The following is a 19094-nucleotide window of genomic DNA, read 5'->3' as shown; positions in this document are numbered from 1 at the left end:
ACACTTAAGATTGTTTCGTAAAATGCAAGTGATAGATATTATGATTTTCATAAGTCATATCTTATGACAAACTTAAGATCTGACTTTTGACAAATCTTATGATACTTTTGTGAAACCCAGCCCTGATAGATAAAAAATATGAATTTTGTTTCTACTAAATGTTGATTTATAGCTTAACAAATCGTTTCCGAACATTTCAGGTGGATCTGATTTTTAATTTGCTGATCATCCAACCTCCTCAAAATACTAAACAACTTTAGTCGTAAAGAGAAGGAAAGATATCATTAATTACACATGATATCGTATATAGTAATTTAAAAGACAAGTTCGATTGTGAGCGGACTATTCGCATGATACCAGCGAAACTTTTTACATTTAATCTTGACGTATTTTCTAAGAAATATGTTAAGATTTGTTTATTTCAAATGCACCGTTAAAAATATACAGATTAATTATATTGATAAGATATGCTTCACGGAGCACGTCAGTTTTTAATTGTTTTCTATTTTGTACGCATTTTTCCTTATTGAGAAAATTTACAGTTTAAGCGAATAAAAATGAACGATATTTCATATGAGATCACAATAACATATGAAGGTCATTTTGTGACAGTTTTATTTAAACTGAAGAATTTCTTACTGTTTTATCGCCAAATATGGACGATCAACGTTAAAAAAAGGATTAAAAACGTCAACGTAAATGGAAACCTTGGAGCACTGGGCCATCATTAAATTTTGTGTGCAAGCAGAAAAATCTCTTCTTGAGACCAAAAGGTTCTTAGATGCTGCTATTTTTATAGGACAAAGGTTTACAATTAAAACCACAATTGCAATTGGAATCGAAGGTTTGAAAATGAAAATACTGATATCTTGAGCTCTTGCAGCTACCTGACCACCCATACAGCCCGAATCTTGCACCCATGGATTTCCCTTATTTGAAGTCATTATACAAAAAATTGACAAATAATGGTGTGAACATGCGTTTTATAAATGGGTTAATGGCAGGAAAAGAGTGTGAACTAAAAGGTGTTCACATTGAAAAAAGAGTGACCACTATAAAATACCTTTCAGTAGTTTGACGTCACCTGACGTCGTGGAAATATGAAATGGTGCTCCGTAAATCCAATGCATGCAAAATAAAAATCTCTGTATCTTTTGAAAACAACTTTAAAATCATATGATTTTTTGCATACTAATTTTCAATTGGTAGTCATTTGATAAAACATACGTCATCCTACAAAGTACACAGTAATTTTGCCGTAAATCACTCTGTCCGCGAACTTTTCCAACAACCCTCGTACATACATGTAAAATGTGTATTCTCTGCGTACATGTGTTTATCTGCGTGTATGATTTACACATTTTGGACAAATTTTCATATAATCCAAACTGTAACTTGTATACTATTCGTTTTAACAGCTATAGATACAAACTTCTCTCTCGCGCTACTACAACAGATTGCCACCTTCTCACCCTTATGTACAAGAATACAAGTAAAATAGCTGCATGTACACGATGTAGGTAGAAAGAATTATGTTATGGTATCAAGAACGACACACTTCAATCAAAGCACGGTACACTATAGACAATGTTGAATTGAACAGTCCATTGTCTGATGTCATGTATAATAAATGTTACATCACAAATATCTTATTCTTCTACTTTGAAATCCATACGATCGAACAAAACAACAAAAGAAAACAGTTCCCAAAATGCACCACGCACAGATGAGGAAGCTGTCCACAGCCGCCAAACCGCCAGTAACTAAGGCCGCCGTCTTGTTGTCAGGACACGTGACGTTTTTCTTGTAATTGACCCTATTGATTCTGACGTAATAGTGCGAGACTTCCCCGGAACACCAAACGATCCCCACGATAGGTAGAGCAATGAACGCCACAGACAAGATGGCCGTCAGGAGGCTCATCACATAGTGAGCAATAAACTGGCGATACAAAAAAGGGGCATAAAAGTCATGATTCCACTTTAAGAAATTCACAATGATGAATGGCCTAAATAACGGACATATCGATTGTAGGTGCCAAACAACAAATTGAATTTTATTTTATAATCACAAATTACTATTATGAGGTTATTTTTAAGACAATCATAAGTTTTACAAATTGTATGTCGGAGAGGATTTATATAGGCAATGCCTGCTATCCCGTCCATTTATGTGATATATTGCATAATAAATGTTTAAATCAATAAATTAACAAGTTAAGACGAGAGATGAATCTCTATATTAATATCTTGAAAACATAAGTTTATACTATGTGTGCAATATAACTACATGTACAGTACCAAACATTTTGCCTTGAAGACGATCTCTCCGCTTCCTTGATGAGCATTTCCGGTTTGATACAGTTGATACCCAAGTATGGCGCATATACCAATCTGAAAGGATATGGTAGTGTCTGACTAAGGTTTAATTTATCACGTTTTTTGTTGTTGTTGTGGTTTTGTTTGTTTGTTGGTGTTTTTTTATGTTGTTGCATTTTTTGTTATTTTAAAAAGAAAGAGGTAAACATTCTCATGGTCCACGATTGTACATGTACAAATATTATGATCGCATGAAGACTGCAAATCATGATGTTGACTTAATTTATAAGTTTAATATTTGTCGAATAAAATATTAAAACGTGTGCATGTCTTTTTTGGAGACAATGATATATACCAAGGACAAAAATTTCAAATTTAAATAGTGTATTAATTAATATTTACATAATACTAGTATTTTGAAGAAAAAAACCCGGACTATAATCTATATTTGTAAGAAAGTCAAATACATAGTTTAGAAAACTTTAGACAATTTAATTAAAATATAGCAAGCCTTTTTAATCAACCAACTCGATACGCTTTTGATTAAATCTAACAATATCCACTATAAAGTAATTTCAGAGTGACTTTAAATTTCAAGCACGAATAGACATAAAGACTCTATTCTTTCAGATTCAACCTCCCATACTCAAGTCGCATGTTAGTTCATGTTCGACTTATATGTCGATTGTATAACTTATCGTACAGGAGTATACTATAACTAGTATAAGTCTAGTTTTAATTACTAGATTGGAAATTTTCGTACAAGAATTCCCGGAAAGAAGGAACCGCCCGTCAGGTGGAACGGTCCGTTATCTACCCCCACCACGAAGTTAGCGATCCCCACCCCCACCCCAACCACGGCCAGTCCCGCCCCCACCAGCGAGTGCCGGAGGTAGTGAGGCAGGGAGTTGATTCGTCTCTTGCGCATGGCCTCTGGAAAACAAAGGAAAGGGTATAACAATTAATTCTTTGTCAAATAGATTACATCTGGAAAACAAAGGGAAATTCAAGATTTACAACGATATGCTTTCTCAATAGATAACATTATCGCAACATATGAGGAAAACAAGCAAAATGTACAACAATGCTTTGTTGAATAGTTAATATCCATTCAGTCATTTTTGTAAAGATTGAGATTTATTAATCATAGAAGTAATCATATAATTATTATGTAAAAAGCTGTCCAAAACAACCAGAAATGGGGGGGGGGGGGTGGTAATGTATCATATACGTACACGTATAAGCACTTTTCATGCAATAGAACTCAACTAGCTGCGTTTTTCAGGAGTGTTATACTTTTATTTACAAAATGTCTTTAAAAAATTTAGACATCGATCATAAGAAGTTAGCTGCAGGTCTGTAGCTCCCTTTCTGAAAAAAAATTGATGGACGGCCTGGGAGCTACAGTTCCATACAAGTAGTACTAACGGTATTTTTTTAAAGGGTGAAATTTACGATTGCACATGTCAACTAACCTTGTCACACAACTACAGTAACCATACAGTATGTAAACTATGTATACAGTACAAGTTTCCCCATCTCTATGTAGCAGTAATTTTAGGACTTCGATTACTTGGAAATACAGCGTAGCGCATCCGATTAAAACTTTGACTTTGGAAGAAAGTACATGAGGACAATTTAAGAGTACTGCAGACGACTTCTACGCTTTATTGAATCACTGATCTACAGCTAAATGTTTATAATTTGCAAAACTAGGTCGCAGTTAAAAGTAAACAAGGTTTACCTGAAACTTCAGGTGAACATTCCATAGTGTGCATGTTGACAGCTGTGTAGAATACGTAGTTTTCTTTTAAAGAAATCAATATCCTTTTTAGAGGTACATCGCTGGAGGAAAATCCACTGTGGTACATAGACTCATAAAGGTGCAGATGGTTTACCTAGCCGCCGCTGAAACATGGTTCTTTTAATTCACCATGGACGATAACTTTGATTGATAAAAACAGTTTCAATTCTGAGTTGTCTTTCTTTTTCTATTGAATGCTTCAAGTGCGGATCAAGGATGTTATCCTTCGCATATTCCCGCCACATAGCTTTCTTGATTGCTCCGAAATTTTCTTGAGTTTGCGGCTAAGATTACTGTTTGTTTGGAAATGCCTCCCGCCTAATTGAAATACCCCCCCCCCCCCCGATAAAAAGAATTATCAGCAAAATATTAAGATTTTTAAAATTATTTTTGTTGTACAACGTTACTTGTTATTTCGTTCGTCAAAATATTTGTGGTTTTTTTTAATCAGGTTTGATAAAAAAATAAATAAATATAAATAAATAAATATTTCCTCTTCATTGAGATTTTTTTTCTCTAATTTTAAACTTAGCAAACTTTTAATTTGAAAAATGTGATAATTTTGATATTTTGTCACATTAAGGCGTCACGATTCTCATGAAAACATCGATTGAAAATTGGACGCATTTCAGATTTCTAATCGACTCTAGACTTTGCTTTCGACTTCCGACTTAGCTGGTCACACGGTACGATTTTAATTAGTCGTAAGCGATTCGGATGAGAAAATCTGATGGAAAATCGTATCTTAATATTATTTTACAATCAGGCCATCCTTTTAAAAAAAAGTTTGGAATTGCCGCCTTGGGTTTTTCATACCATGGAGGGAGGGTGAGGAATTTTCTTTTAATTTAGAAGTTTGCTTCATTGTAAAATTGATTAAAAAATCTAATGATAAATAAAAAAACAAAACAAAAAAAAAAACAAAACAAAAACAGAGATATATATGTACGAAGGAAAAGAAAAACAATAAAAAAGTTCTTTATTTTTGTTTATATTTTTTTCTTATCAGCGGGGGGGGGGGGGGGGGGGTATTTCAATTAGGCGGGAGGCAATCCCAAACAAACAATAATTTTAGTTTTGCCCCATTGACATATGACGTTATTTTGGGGATAAACCAACAAGGCTAAACCGAAACAATATGCTATATACCTATTAGCTATCCACAAATGATTTATATTACTAAAGGGAGATCAATATACATTAAATATAAAAATATGCAATAATTACGTGTACATCAAACAGAAAATGATTTTTTAATTGATAATGTTTCAGTGTTTGTACAATGTAATTAATTTTTTTTTTAAATAACGAAGTGATTTGTTTGCTTTGAATTTGAGAAGAGGGTTTATGTTTTTATATTCACATCTAATGTGTACGATTCCCTCTGTTTCTTACGGAAACTTATAGTTCATTCATAGCTCTATGGAAATGGAAGTTTACTTACTTTTTACAATCAATTTTATTATTTGTTACAAGAAGATCAATCTGATTAAAATCAGATCTTTGTAACGCTCCGAAATAGACATCAGAATTTGTCGGAGCGGATCAAAGATCTGATTTTAATCAGATTGCAAGAAGATAGATGTAAATATAAACAATTAATTTCTTTCTTTGATGATTCATGCGGGTTACGAAGGTAGCAATAATTGCAGAAAAACTACTTTTAAAACCCACTATTTTTTACTAAAAAAAATTCAAATACCGCATGAATCACTAAAGAAAGCATTTTATTGTTTAATTATTCTTGAAACTGTCACAGCATATCTTTGTACTCTCTATATTTCTGTTCTCATTTCGTGGAAACACGAGAGACTTCAGCCTGCATAGTTAAAGGGGGTAACATTTATATCAAAATTGGCCTATTACGTAGAAATCTTAATATTAGGTCAAAAATTTGTCTTGTTTGTTTAAGATTAGATTAACACAAAATAAACTTTTGTGCAACACAAAATCGTTCATTTCAGTGTTAGCAGTGGCGACTACATATTCAGGTAAGCCATTTTTGTAGTGATGTTTAATTACTTATATTTACATTCTACTGTGGTGTTTTTCCATTAAAATTTGTTTTTTTAAATGCCTCTAAATGCAACACCTAATCACTGCGTATGAATTTAAGTAGTTCTCAAAAAGTGATTTCTTTGTTATCGGTTAAAAAAATATTTCATGAATGTTGTCAAACACCATGTTTTATGATTATTCAACAAAAAAGTTGACTTTATAGTTAAAAGCAAAATTTCAAGAGTTATTTTTCATGGATTATATTTACATGCTCGTCGATCTAAACTCAACAGTCTATGTGATAACCAGTTTAAACCGGTTTTATACAACTGTTCTTGCTGTTATTAATTTACTCCCTCCGTGATCTGCAATTTATATCGATTTATTTAAGTAAATATTTGATTTCATCTGTGAGGGAATGTAAATATAAGCATTAAATGATTTATTTTTTAAGTCGTCGTGTCAATAACTGCCGTCAGGTGAGCAGACAAATTGAATAACGCGTGTTAGCGCGTTATGGTAATTTGTCTGCTCACCTGACGGCAGTTATAAACACGACGACGTCAAAAATAAATAATTCAATGCTATACAAACACACATATAGCAACTTATATAAGCTGGTTATATATTAACAATACCAGTTGTGGATCAACAAATTAATTATCAGATCTACTTAAAAAAAAATTAAAATCTTGAATTTGGGCATTTTCCTATATTTGTATGTAGAACTCTTTTTATAAGGAAGACTAATACAGTCGATAAATGGTCACGACCACCGAGTCTTCTTTAACTATGACAAAATAATGTACTTGAAAAACAACATTAAGATTTTTTAAAATTCAACTTTACCTTTGCTCAGTACTGTTCTACGATAATCTTTTATAAGTTCGATAATTATAATAATGTCGAAATAACATCTAAAGTTTATTCCCATTACTGTAGAAATATTAATAAATACCCTTACTCAATAGCCGCGTTTCGAGTTCATCCGGAACAACGTTTTTATTCGTTGTTTAATCACAGGTCAAAAATGTTCAGCAAGTAAACTATCGGTGCGATAAAAAGCAAATAAAAACGGACGTTCCGGATGAACTCGAAACGCGACTATTGTAATGTGATCGAAGTACATAAATGTTGAAATGATCAATGTGTCGTGGCTCAAAACTCCATATAAACATTGTAAAATTTCCAGTAATTTTAGATACATGTATTTATAAACTACGAAAATAAACTACGATCGAAGAACACAGTATCCTTATGATTAATACAAACGCATAAAAATGTACATGTATAATAGGACTGAGGAACGCGAAGAATTAATCCATAGACACAGACGTTACCCTTCAGATTAAAGTGCTCTAATTATTTTTTTTTCATGCAGGTCATGGATCTTGTTTGGAAATGCTTTTCTGTAATGTTATTTCTAGTGATTATATACATAGTTGTGTGGAGAGATCCGACAACCATATCCAACCGCCACAGCATTAAAATAGACGAAAAGTATTCATATTCTGTCAACAAAACCAACTCGATGCTGGAAAGAAAGAGACGCGATTATAAATACAGGACAGAATCGATTAGGTCTGTAAACGAATCGTTCATTTTGACGAGAAAAAAATGGAAAACAAAAAGAAGATTTAAAGATGAGAATAATCGGTCAAAACCTTTGATTCATCCGGTCCTCAGTACTACACGGAAAACACAAATAAAGACATTTGATGTCAGAAACGGCAAGCGGACTAAAGCTACACAAGAAGCGAATTTATATGGTACATCAAAAGCACCTATGGAAAACAAAACGTCTTGCACGTATTATTTTGATAAAGGCACATTAGCAAAGGCAAGACAAACATTGTCTCTACCTAACAATTTCATGTTATATTATATAAACATAAAAACAGATATTTTCCCAAATTCAGAAGCAAAAACGCTTGATGATTTATTACACTGGCAATATATTCTTAAGGGAGAACAATTCCTTGTGCAGCTACCAGTAGATATTGATCTGATAACATTTGGTTTACTCTTTGCCGACCACGAGGAAACAGTTATTAAGTTAACATTATACAGTAACTCAAACTGCAACGCTACCATTACAGATGCCCAAGACTCCATTCGTAGTTTATTGTGGAATGAACTCTTTGGGAATAACAGCGAATATTATCTTTGTAATAGAAAATATGAAAAAGAAATCTTACGCGAAATTCAGTATGCTCTAACAACTATTTGGGTAGGATACGATTTGAGTTGTTGGTCCAGTAAAGATGATTCAACAAAACTTAAATTCGAAAAAGATCGGCTCCTCTTGTTGCTCCAGTGTTATCTTACCTTCTCTCCTTTCATTTTGTTTGGATCTTTGTTATTTTGGACATAGGCACCAACACACAACATAGTTCAAACACTGCTACAGTGTATTATAAAAGGAACGACAGACCTTTTGGCTTAAAACGGTTCTTTACAAAAGTACTACACGGCAAATTTAGCAGTTGTTGCAAAACCAGTTATTGTACACCCCCAAAAAGATTAATATTTTTATTGTGGTTGTTTATTCTTTTACCTGTTGGATTGTATCGAACACTAGCAAGGAAAACATATAGCAAATATATTTACGAAGACGTTTCATCTGTTCTTCGACTCAGTGAGCCATTCTTTTACGCATGCAGAGACGAAAGTAAAGCAATAATTCTTGATATTGTTTACGCAACATTCGTGCCAATATTTTTCCTTTATTTTGGAAAACTTTTTGAGAAATCTAATGTTTGCACTACTTATGAACCAACTAACACTGTATCAAGTAGAAACCAAGAAAATAACGGCGGGGATATTGATGACAAAAATATTGAATTAGTAGTTGATATATTACTCTCGCCATGTTATCGAACTTATGAAATCAATAACGATTGCATTGGTTTGAAATGTTGCTGTTATTTTTATCACAAGGGCTGCCTTGATTGTGAATGGACCATGAATTGTTGTTGTTTTAAACATGATTGCAAATGTTATAGTTGTACTTGCAAGGAGAAAGATAACGTACAAACAGAATCGGACACGGAAGCAAACGCCCGCGGTAGTAATTGCTGTCAGAAAGACTGCCTTGATCATGAATGCAACTGTCGTCATCCAAAATGTAATTGGAAATGTGGCAAACGTGAATATAGTTGCGGCGAAACAGACAACTCCGTTCAAAACGTAACAGACTCAGAGACAAACAATCCCGTTCAAAACGTGACGGATTCGGAATTAACAACCCCGAAACAAGTAAACAACCCCGCTCATAATGCAACGGATTCGGAGACAAACAACCCAGAAACAGACAACCCCGCTCATAATGCAACGGATTCGGAGACAAACAACCCAGAAACAGACAACCCCGCTCATAATGCAACGGATTCGGAGACAAACAACCCAGAAACAGACAACCCCATCCAAAACTCGGAATCAAACTGTTGTGATAAAATCGTTGCTTTTTGCAAGGGCATCAATAATTTGATAAACTGCTTATTCCCTGTCCACCACTTGGTTTGTGAATTAGCTCATATGTCTGCAGTAAACTTCATGAAATGGAAATGCCTTAATAAATGTTTGTCGTTCTGTTGTAAACTTATTGGTATTTACCTTGTTTTATGCACTGATATATACCGGTTCTTCAAAAGAAATATAATGCCCTCTCAGTCTGGCCAGTACTCTCTACTACATACTACAAATACCAATGAACAAAAACGGTCTGATAAAAAGAGACTTCAAGCATGGACAGATGCACTTTCTCAACTCTTTTCCTTTATTCTGGTGATCGTAACTTCTTTACTGTTTTACATGATTCTGTGGATCGTGTTACGCCCAGTTATCTCAACGTTTACGTTTATAATCCGTTCATTTACATACTTTGTTTTTGTAACTCTGCCAACAAGAGAACACATCATGCGGTACACTTTGATAGCTGTTACTACAGTAACACAATTTAGCAAATATTTACACGAAGTTATCAATATGAATCAAGAAATTTTAGATGATATATTTGATAGGAAAATGCCGGCTATTGTTGAAAAATTACCTGCAAAAAATGACTTCATAATAAAAGAAGAAAAGTTCAATCATATCTACTGGGAACTAAAGTTTGTAAAAAGGACACTATATTTTTTAGTTCTTAAAATGTTTATTGTTTTTATGTACCTTTTCATCTTTCTCGAAACTTTGATAACTTACCCCAAATCTCTAGATGGATCATTCCAAGATATAGTTGGGTTTCTATTATTACTAATTGGTCAGTATGCTATTTTTCTCTTTTTTAAAGCAAATCAAGAAAACTTTCTATCCGATGAAAATAAACGTGAAATTATAAAAGCTTGCGAGAACTGTTGTTACGAACAGTTATGAACAAGTCAAATACTATGAAGTACACCTCATGCATACATTAATAAATAATTGATCACGTGTTTACTATTGTCAAACGTAATTACTAGTATAAAGTATCAAAAAAAATTAAAATATTAAAAAAAAAAACACATACACAAAAATCTTATTATTCAATATATAAACTTTTAAAATTCAAGGAATAGCTGTACGTATTTTCAACCTATGTCGAATAATATTATTACCACATAAAGACACACAAAACGACTTCATCAGCTGGACGTTTCATTTGAATTTGAAAACGCCATTCTAAATTATGAATATTTTCTGTTTTAATTGTCTGTGGTAAAAGCTAGAAATAAATAAATTATATATAGAATAATAAATTCATAAACTTTTAGATTTACATATGTCATACAAATACAACTTAGGTAAGTTAAAGCTTTTAATTGTGCGACTATGAAGATGGAAAAACATATTTATCATAATTTACAAGTTTTGTAAAAGGGGTCTGTAGCAACCTCTAATGATACAACGTCCACTAATGATATAATGTTGCATTAGTGGTCAGGATGTTGACCACTAATGATATAATTTTATCATTAACGAACAACCTAACCGTCCGCTAATGATATAATTTTAGATTTATATCATTAGCGGTCAAAAACCGTAGCCTCTAATGATATGGGAAAAAAATGAGAAATAAGGACTACCTTGACCACTAATGATACACATTTGCACACATTTTTAATTGCATTAGTGGATGGATTTGCAACCTTTAATGATATAATAGGATATAATTTAATATAAAATTGTATATATATATATATATATATATATATATATATATATATATATATATATATATATATATATATATATATATATATATATATATATATTTTTGATTTGATTTTCATACGATACTGCATAAGAATTGGTTAATTTTTTTATTATTATTTTTTTTGGTGGGGGGGGGGGGGCGTTATTTGATCATATACATGTATTTTGTCCGTTATTGTAAAATACACCATTCTGACATTACCCTGATATTTTGCCTTTTTACTTGAACTGAAATAGTCGCATACAGACAAAATACATACCTTTTATGACTTCGTATGTTTACTTGAAGATCCAAATTGATTATCATTAATCAAAAAGGACTTGTGCTAAATATTTTTAGTTGAAGAAAGTTTGAAGAAAAGCAATTTTACGATATTAAAACATTATTGATAAACTTTTAGCGGGATTTTATTAACATGAAAAAGGTCCAATTCATAAGACTTATTCTGCCTGGTGCAGGCAGATAGCTATTCTTGCACAACGCAAACAAAAGTCACACAGGTTTCATATTTTGTGTGGAAACGTTGCCGTCATGAATAATATTGGTAAAAAACTACAACAAATAGAAATAACAAATTACTAAATAGGAATATATAGAATTTAACTTAATACCTTTAACTGTAAATTACTTTAAAGACCATAATGGTGTGCCATACTTTTAAGAATGTTTTATCTGTAAAATAAATTTCCACCTGTAACTATACTTCAAAAATACAATTTAATACTAACAAAGTTGAGCAATTACTTCAATAAAAAAGACTTACTTAGTGGTTCGAGGCACGCATCTAACAAGATTGAAGACGATTGACAAAGTGAGATCGGACTGGTCAGTAAGGCTGACAGGAAGTGAGTGATTGACCAGATATAGTTAACTTGTACCAAAAATGATTACCGGGTATATTAAACTCAAAGTGGTTAGCTTGTAAAAAAATATTTCTGAAGAATTTTAAAATTAAACCATAGACAACACAAGACTATTTGCTATTATGGTCTGTAGCACAATTGAATCACTAATTTATTGTTAAGTTGAATATGTGGGTTTGTTAATTATACCTTAGAACAACAAAGAATATGAAATAATGTTGGTTGAATTAAAACTACTTCAACAATGGTGATTATGTCGGTGTAACAAAAAATGTTAACCCGGGTTAAAAATTGACCCGGGTTTGATAAAATTATATCATTAGTGGTCAACATTCTGTCCACTAATGCAACATTATATCGTTAGTGGTCAGTGTATCATTATATAAATAGTGCCTGTTTGGGAGGTTAACAGTTGAAATTGACACCCCGAGAGAACCATTGTCAACCGACCGCTTCGCGTCGGTTGACAATGGTTTTCGAGGGGTGTCAATTTCAACTGTTATCCTCCCAAATAGGCACTATTTATTTTATTATACTGAATGTCTTAATTTTAAAGAAATTTTTCTGCTTTTGTATAGAAATGACGTGAATTCTACGGCGAACTGTACGCGCATAATTTACGCGCATGTAACAATTCGTTGTGTTACCCGTTGCCAAGTGTGTTGCTAACGCTGAGGGTAATAGAGCAAATTATCAACTGCGTCTAAACCAATCAGATTTCAGTATTTAACATGAAAGTATAATAAAAGAGGTTGCTACATACCACGTTTTCAGTCAAATGAAATATTAAATGATTGAAGTCAGAAAAATCAACCTTTGAAATGTCAAATTACCCAAGACGGCAAATATAGCGGATAGTATGAAAGAGTTAAAGTTTTGAAACCGAAACTTTTAAGTACACACATGTACAATTAAACTGTGAAGAGCAAGTTACACTTCTGTTCAAAGACAGTTCAAAACTTTGAAGTCGGAGTCAATTTTCAACAGGGTCAGTTTTCAACGTGTCGATGTCCTTAGAAGTTTGAAAAATATTTTTCAAGCTGTTGAAAACTGACCCCAGGTATAATTTCACGACTTTTGGTATCAATTTTTCAACGTTGAAAAATGATATCCGGGTCAAATTTCAACCCGGGTCAAGATTCCTCGTTACGCCGGCGAATGCATCATAAATGTCCAATACTCCCTAAACACACCCACGAAAAAGTTTCTGTGTAGTGTTTGTATCTGTATTGAACACAATATTTTTTTCGGTCAAATCAAGATAAGTAGCTTATTAATCATAATTTTGTTAATCTTGCAAGTTTAAGAAAAGTTATTGCTAAGTTGAATTAATTAAATAATCACTGATCGCGACTTGTCTGATAAAAATATGAAAACTGCTCATTATTGTGCTGTCAGTTAATTATCATGACTTCTCAAAATAAATTAAAGTTGAAGCGATTTACCGGAAATATAACATAAACGGCCGGTATTGGTTTGACAATCTTAGCAAACCACGGTCAACATGAACGATCATGGTGGAGAGAGATATATATATAAACGGACACCGGACCATGGCTTGAGACGATGTTGTTTGACATATATTCCTTTTAGCTCTATCTACACATGTACAGTTTAACAACAAGAGACAGAGTTCTTAGTCTTAATAACAAACTGTTGCTATCGGGAAAAAAACCCGAAACAAAAACAAGCAAAAACAAAAATCCATATCAGCATGAATATCGGACAATATTAGGAATTTAAACATGGAGCTGAATTTTTTTATCAGATACAAAATAATTAGGTAGAGCAAGTTCCATTTCAGAGACAGTTCAAAAACCTGTAGTTGGTCAATTTTCAACGTGTGAGGTCATCGGAGATTAGAAAAAAAAACTTTTTTGAGCGTTTGGTCGCAGTTTTAACGTTAGAAAAGCCCCCGCCCCTCCTCCCCCCCCCGCCCCCCAATATCCCAAATCAATAATCAATGTTGAAAAATGAAATCCGGGAATACATTTCACGACTTTTGGTCTCAGTTTTCAACGTTAAAAAAGCCCACCACCCCCACCCCCTCCCCGAATCAATAATCAATGTTGAAAAATGAAACGCGGGCCAATTTTTAACTTGGGCTAATATTCTTTGTTACAACGACATGATCCCTATTGTTTAAGTAGTTTTATTTCAACCAACTTTATTTGATATTCCTTGTTGTTCTAATCTATAATTAACAAACCCACACACACACACACACACACACACACACACACACACACACACACATATATATATATATATATATATATATATATATATATATATATATATATATATATATATATATATATATATATATATATATATATAATTTTTTATCATGTTATATCATTAAAGGTTGCAAATCCATCCACTTATGCAATTGAAAATGTGTGCAAATGTATATCATTAGTGGTCAAGGTAGTACTTATTTCTCAGTTTTTTTCCATATCATTAGAGGTTACGGTTTTTGACCGCTAATGATACAAATCTGAAATTATATCATTAGCGGACGGTTAGGTTGTTCGTTAATGATAAAATTATATCATTAGTGGTCAACATCCTGACCACTAATGAAACATTACATCATTAGTGGACGTTGTATCATTAGAGGTTGCTACAGGGGTCATTATTCAACAAGGATTTGTTTTCTTGACATCGAATACTAGTAGCAAGTTTCCCTGGAAAAAGACTAGAACATCAATTTCTTAATTTTGAAAACTATATAATTTAATTATCATGTATAATTATTTGAGTGCAAATTTAGCGAAGTATGAAGTGAACAAAACACAAGTAAAGGTGTTTTTTAAAACTGAGTATTCAACTCAAACTATCAAGTAAGGAACTTATTTTTTTTCAATCTTTGATAGAAGTAAGCTATTAAAATGAACTTTAACTCGTGTGATAGACGAGGTACCCTTGGCGTCAGTTTTGGCCTGTTATCATCGGTCGGACAGTATCGTTTGGCATATCAAACATGGCAAATATTTGAACTTGATTTGTACTGAACATACTTTTATTTGTATTTTATATGCATGTATTGTCTTCTTGATTTGTATAAAAAATTCATGTGTATCGTATAATTTTTCATTTGTTCTATAAAATTTTTGTTTATGATTCATAGTTGTCATATGATTTGTATTATTTTACCTTTCAGTGCATTGAGTAATTTTGCATTTGTATTGACGAGTGTATTTTCATTTATATCGTTTGATTTTTATTTCCATAGATATTGTCTAAAAAACCTTTCTGAACCATTTTATAAGGATGTTGCGAATGAGAACAATGCCTAATTGTATTCTTTACAAACATGTTGATGTCAATTTAAGTGTTTCGTCTCGTTTATTAACGATACCAGTCATGCTTCAAACTTAATGTTGAGTGTGAACTATTTTTTAAATGCAATAAACGGGTATCTTAATCACGTATCTGAATTAACTTGTCACTACTGTAATTTGTCAAAGTCATGTTTCGGATACTGTCGGTGCTCTCAAAGTTTATTATCTTTATTACAGTCACGACAATCCTAACTGAAAATGTATATACCTATCGAAACAAAACTTACATGCAAAATATCAACTTTTTGAGATCTTAGTACCGATCATTAGTAAATGGGCATGGTCAAGATTTTGGTTACAATTTATTTTTCCTTTCTTGATGGTTACCAGTAAGACATTTCTAATTATCAAACCAAAATTTGAGTGTCAATTGCCGAGTTATTGCATGCCAAAGACAAAAACATGACACGGGCCTTGTTTTATTTATAACAAATAATTGTGAGCTCTGTATCTCGCTTATAACTCGACGATTGACACCCGGCTTTCATCTTAATTTTGCCTGCATACGTTGATGCATCCCATCCCCCAGTGAGTAGCATGGATAATGCAGCATATCGATTCTTTTTAACTAGTACGACTGTAGTCTTCTTTGCCAAAATTGTTTAATGTATCTACAAATAAAATAGTAGTTTTGTTAAAAATATTTCACTCAAAATACACTTATATGAATGACCTTGTTTTTAAAGTTATAGATTGTATCTGATGACTGACTTCAGGTCAGACGACACGTTCCTCGAGAATTTTATTTGTATCTCCTCGTAATAAAGAGTTCCAATAAAAAATATTAATTTTATAATTATTCAAAAAATGATAAAAATTTAATTGGTTGTGGTTATGTGTCTAGATGGCCGAGTGGTTAGAACCGTGACCGCTCACTGCCAGAAGCGTATAGGTTCTAGAGATCGTGAGTTCAAAGCCCCGCCGCTGCCGAGTTAGAGTTCCAATATAGTGAATTTTGTTGTGATGTATATGTATTTATTTTCATATTAGTAATTCAAGTGTATTTTCAAGAAGATTATATAGGAAATTGCATACTCTAGTATTTTGCAGAAATGCCTGGTAATTATAAGGTACCCTAATTTTTTGCAAGAAAGCTTGTCAGAGTAGTAGTAAACCATTAACAAATTCCCGGAAAAAGTTATATAAAATTGAGGAACGTGTCGTCTGACCTTAATTCTAAAACAAGTACTTGTATTATCTTCACAAAATACCTGTTATCATTGCTAGATGGCAGTAAATGAGATAATGCAGTCTTATGAATGAGTGGTCACTGATATAATCTGAATGCCAGAGGGTAGCAATAATTCTGATCACGCAATCTTTTATATTTAAGTAGACAACGAAGTTGTGGTCTTAGTTGTAACCATGGTAACAACGAGGTCGTGGCGGAAGTTGTAACCATGGTAACAACGATGAAATATTGAAATAATGAAAATTTACATACTTTTATGGAGAATTGATTTTTTTTTAAATATGTAGATTCATACAGTTTATTAAGAGTTATACATTTTTTCTGCAATACCCGTAACCCTAGTGGGTTTTTTTATGTGAAAACTAAACGTTCATATTTTTGGATAATTATGTAGGTGTACGATATAGTATTGTCTACATTAAAACACCCTACTACAATTAAACCATTACACATAATTACCATCAAAAGCGTTGCAATTGCAAACTTTGTACTGTATATTCGAATTATCTCTTATACCCGGTAGCTTATATTATGGAATACAGACAATAACTTGTACCAATCTGACAAATCTTACTTACGAGGGCTGTCCCAGATTTAAAATAGCTAAGTCAACAAAGCTTTATTCACTTAATCGAAGACACAGGAAGATGACACTTGTGCAACAAAGGATTCAAGTAATTTGCATTAATTTCATGTTTGAGGTCAGACGACACGTTCCTCAATTTTAGATAACTTTTTCCAGGAATTTGTTAATGGTTTACTACTACTTGACAAGCTTTCTTGCCAAAAATTAGGATACCTTCCCAGGCATTTCTGCAAAATACTACAATATACTATTTCCTATATAATCTTCTTGAAATATTTTCAATGAAAATACACTTGAATTGCTGATTTAAGAAATGAAGATAATAATTTTTCTATTGATCGACGTATCAAAGAAAAAATTGACCGGAAAACTTCATCAATGCGCGTAGCGCATTGATGAAAAAGTTTTCCGGTCAATTTTTTCTTTGATACGTCGATCAATAGAAAAATTATTATCATCATTTCTTATCATTTAATAAAACATTTTCAAATAAAAAAATGTGATGTGTCATTGATCAAAAATGTAAATAATGTAAATGAAGCGGCGCGTATGAATACAAAATAACAACAGCAACAATATTCAAAATTGGTGCGCCTTCAGCTGATGCAGAGCTATTGAGCTGAATTAAAGGATTAAACACAAATAGTGAGTTAAAATGTGAACCGACTGAATTGAAAACGAAAGGAAAATACATGCGATAGCTTGTGATATTATTCACTGTGTAGAAAAACTCGTATTAAAACTAGTTTTCATGTGAGATCGCTGGAATATGCAACTGAAGATAACCATCCAAGGAGAGGCGATCGTGGATGAAAATTGCTGATATGTCGACAGAGAATAGTATGTATAAGCGACTTTTGTAAACGTTGTGGTAACTAGATAGCCAGTGATGCACTTAAATGGTATATCAGCCGCTTGGAATGCGCAGAAGGAGTTGATGCATCACTCATAGCTTTTCTTTACGACGCTTATTTTGATGACCGATCATCTACGTGTGTAAATGTAAAAATTATCGTTACCAAATTTGAACAGCAGTGTTACCGTGAAAGTTTATAGGCCTATATGTTCGTTATAATATTCCTGGAAAAAGGAACAGCCAGCCTCGCTGTAAATGTTGATTGATCTCAAGCAGACGAAATCGTGAGAAGACACCTAATTTTCTATTTCGTGAATCAAACAAAGTGTTTTGTTTATTTTTGAAGGTTAAACTTTCAAGTTTTTATATTTACAAGTTTGCATTTTGTTTGCTGACAATAAAACAGACACAACTTTACATTTTGTAAAAGGTAAATAATGTAAATGAAGCGGCGCGTATGAATACAAAATAACAACAGCAACAATATTCAAAATTGGTGCGCCTTCAGCTGATGCAGAGCTATTGAGCTGAATTAAAGGATTAAACACAAATAGTGAGTTAAAATGTGAACCGACTGAATTGAAAACGAAAGGAAAATACATGCGATAGCTTGTGATATTATTCACTGTGTATATAAAAATCATTTAATATTTATTCGTTTGATGAGATATCGGCGCTTCTGATTGGTTGAAAAATTTCTTTGATACCTGCATCAATAAAATTTTTGCCGGATCTACTTTTCTCAACTGCTCTGCTGTCAACAAAATGTAAAGTTGTGTCTGTTTTATTGTCAGCAAACAAAATGCAAACTTGTAAATATAAAAACTTGAAAGTTTAACCTTCAAAAATAAACAAAACACTTTGTTTGATTCACGAAATAGAAAATTAGGTGTCTTCTCACGATTTCGTCTGCTTGAGATCAATCAACATTTACAG

At 32.6% G+C, this 19094-nt stretch overlaps 1 protein-coding gene across 1 annotated transcript; it reads right to left on the bottom strand.

Annotated features, from left to right (window-relative positions):
- Nucleotides 1-966: 966 nt before the first annotated feature.
- LOC105320286 (uncharacterized) lies at nt 967-4254 on the bottom strand. The gene is made up of 4 exons (XM_011418158.4): nt 4063-4254; nt 3082-3251; nt 2301-2393; nt 967-1941 (listed from the first exon to the last, which is right to left on the bottom strand). Exons 1-4 carry the CDS (start codon nt 4187-4189, stop codon nt 1639-1641), a joined length of 693 nt encoding a protein of 230 aa, XP_011416460.3. The 5' UTR covers nt 4190-4254; the 3' UTR covers nt 967-1638.
- Between the last annotated feature and the right edge of the window lie 14840 nt (nt 4255-19094).

Source organism: Magallana gigas, chromosome 10 (assembly GCF_963853765.1).
Source record: "Magallana gigas chromosome 10, xbMagGiga1.1, whole genome shotgun sequence".
Lineage (NCBI taxonomy): Eukaryota > Metazoa > Mollusca > Bivalvia > Ostreida > Ostreidae > Magallana > Magallana gigas.
The sequence above is the reverse complement of the archived record's forward strand: the minus strand, read 5'-3'. Positions and strand labels throughout refer to the sequence as shown.

Bases quoted from the DNA above. Each gene is read 5' to 3' on its own strand.
- LOC105320286 (XM_011418158.4), bottom strand. From the start codon at position 4,189: ATGTACCACAGTGGATTTTCCTCCAGCGATGTACCTCTAAAAAGGATA. The intron at 2,394-3,081 runs GTACGAAAATTT...ATATCCTTTCAG, and splicing joins CCTTCTTTCCGGGAATTCTT to ATTGGTATATGCGCCATACT. The intron at 1,942-2,300 runs GTACTGTACATG...TTGTATCGCCAG, and splicing joins TCTTCAAGGCAAAATGTTTG to TTTATTGCTCACTATGTGAT.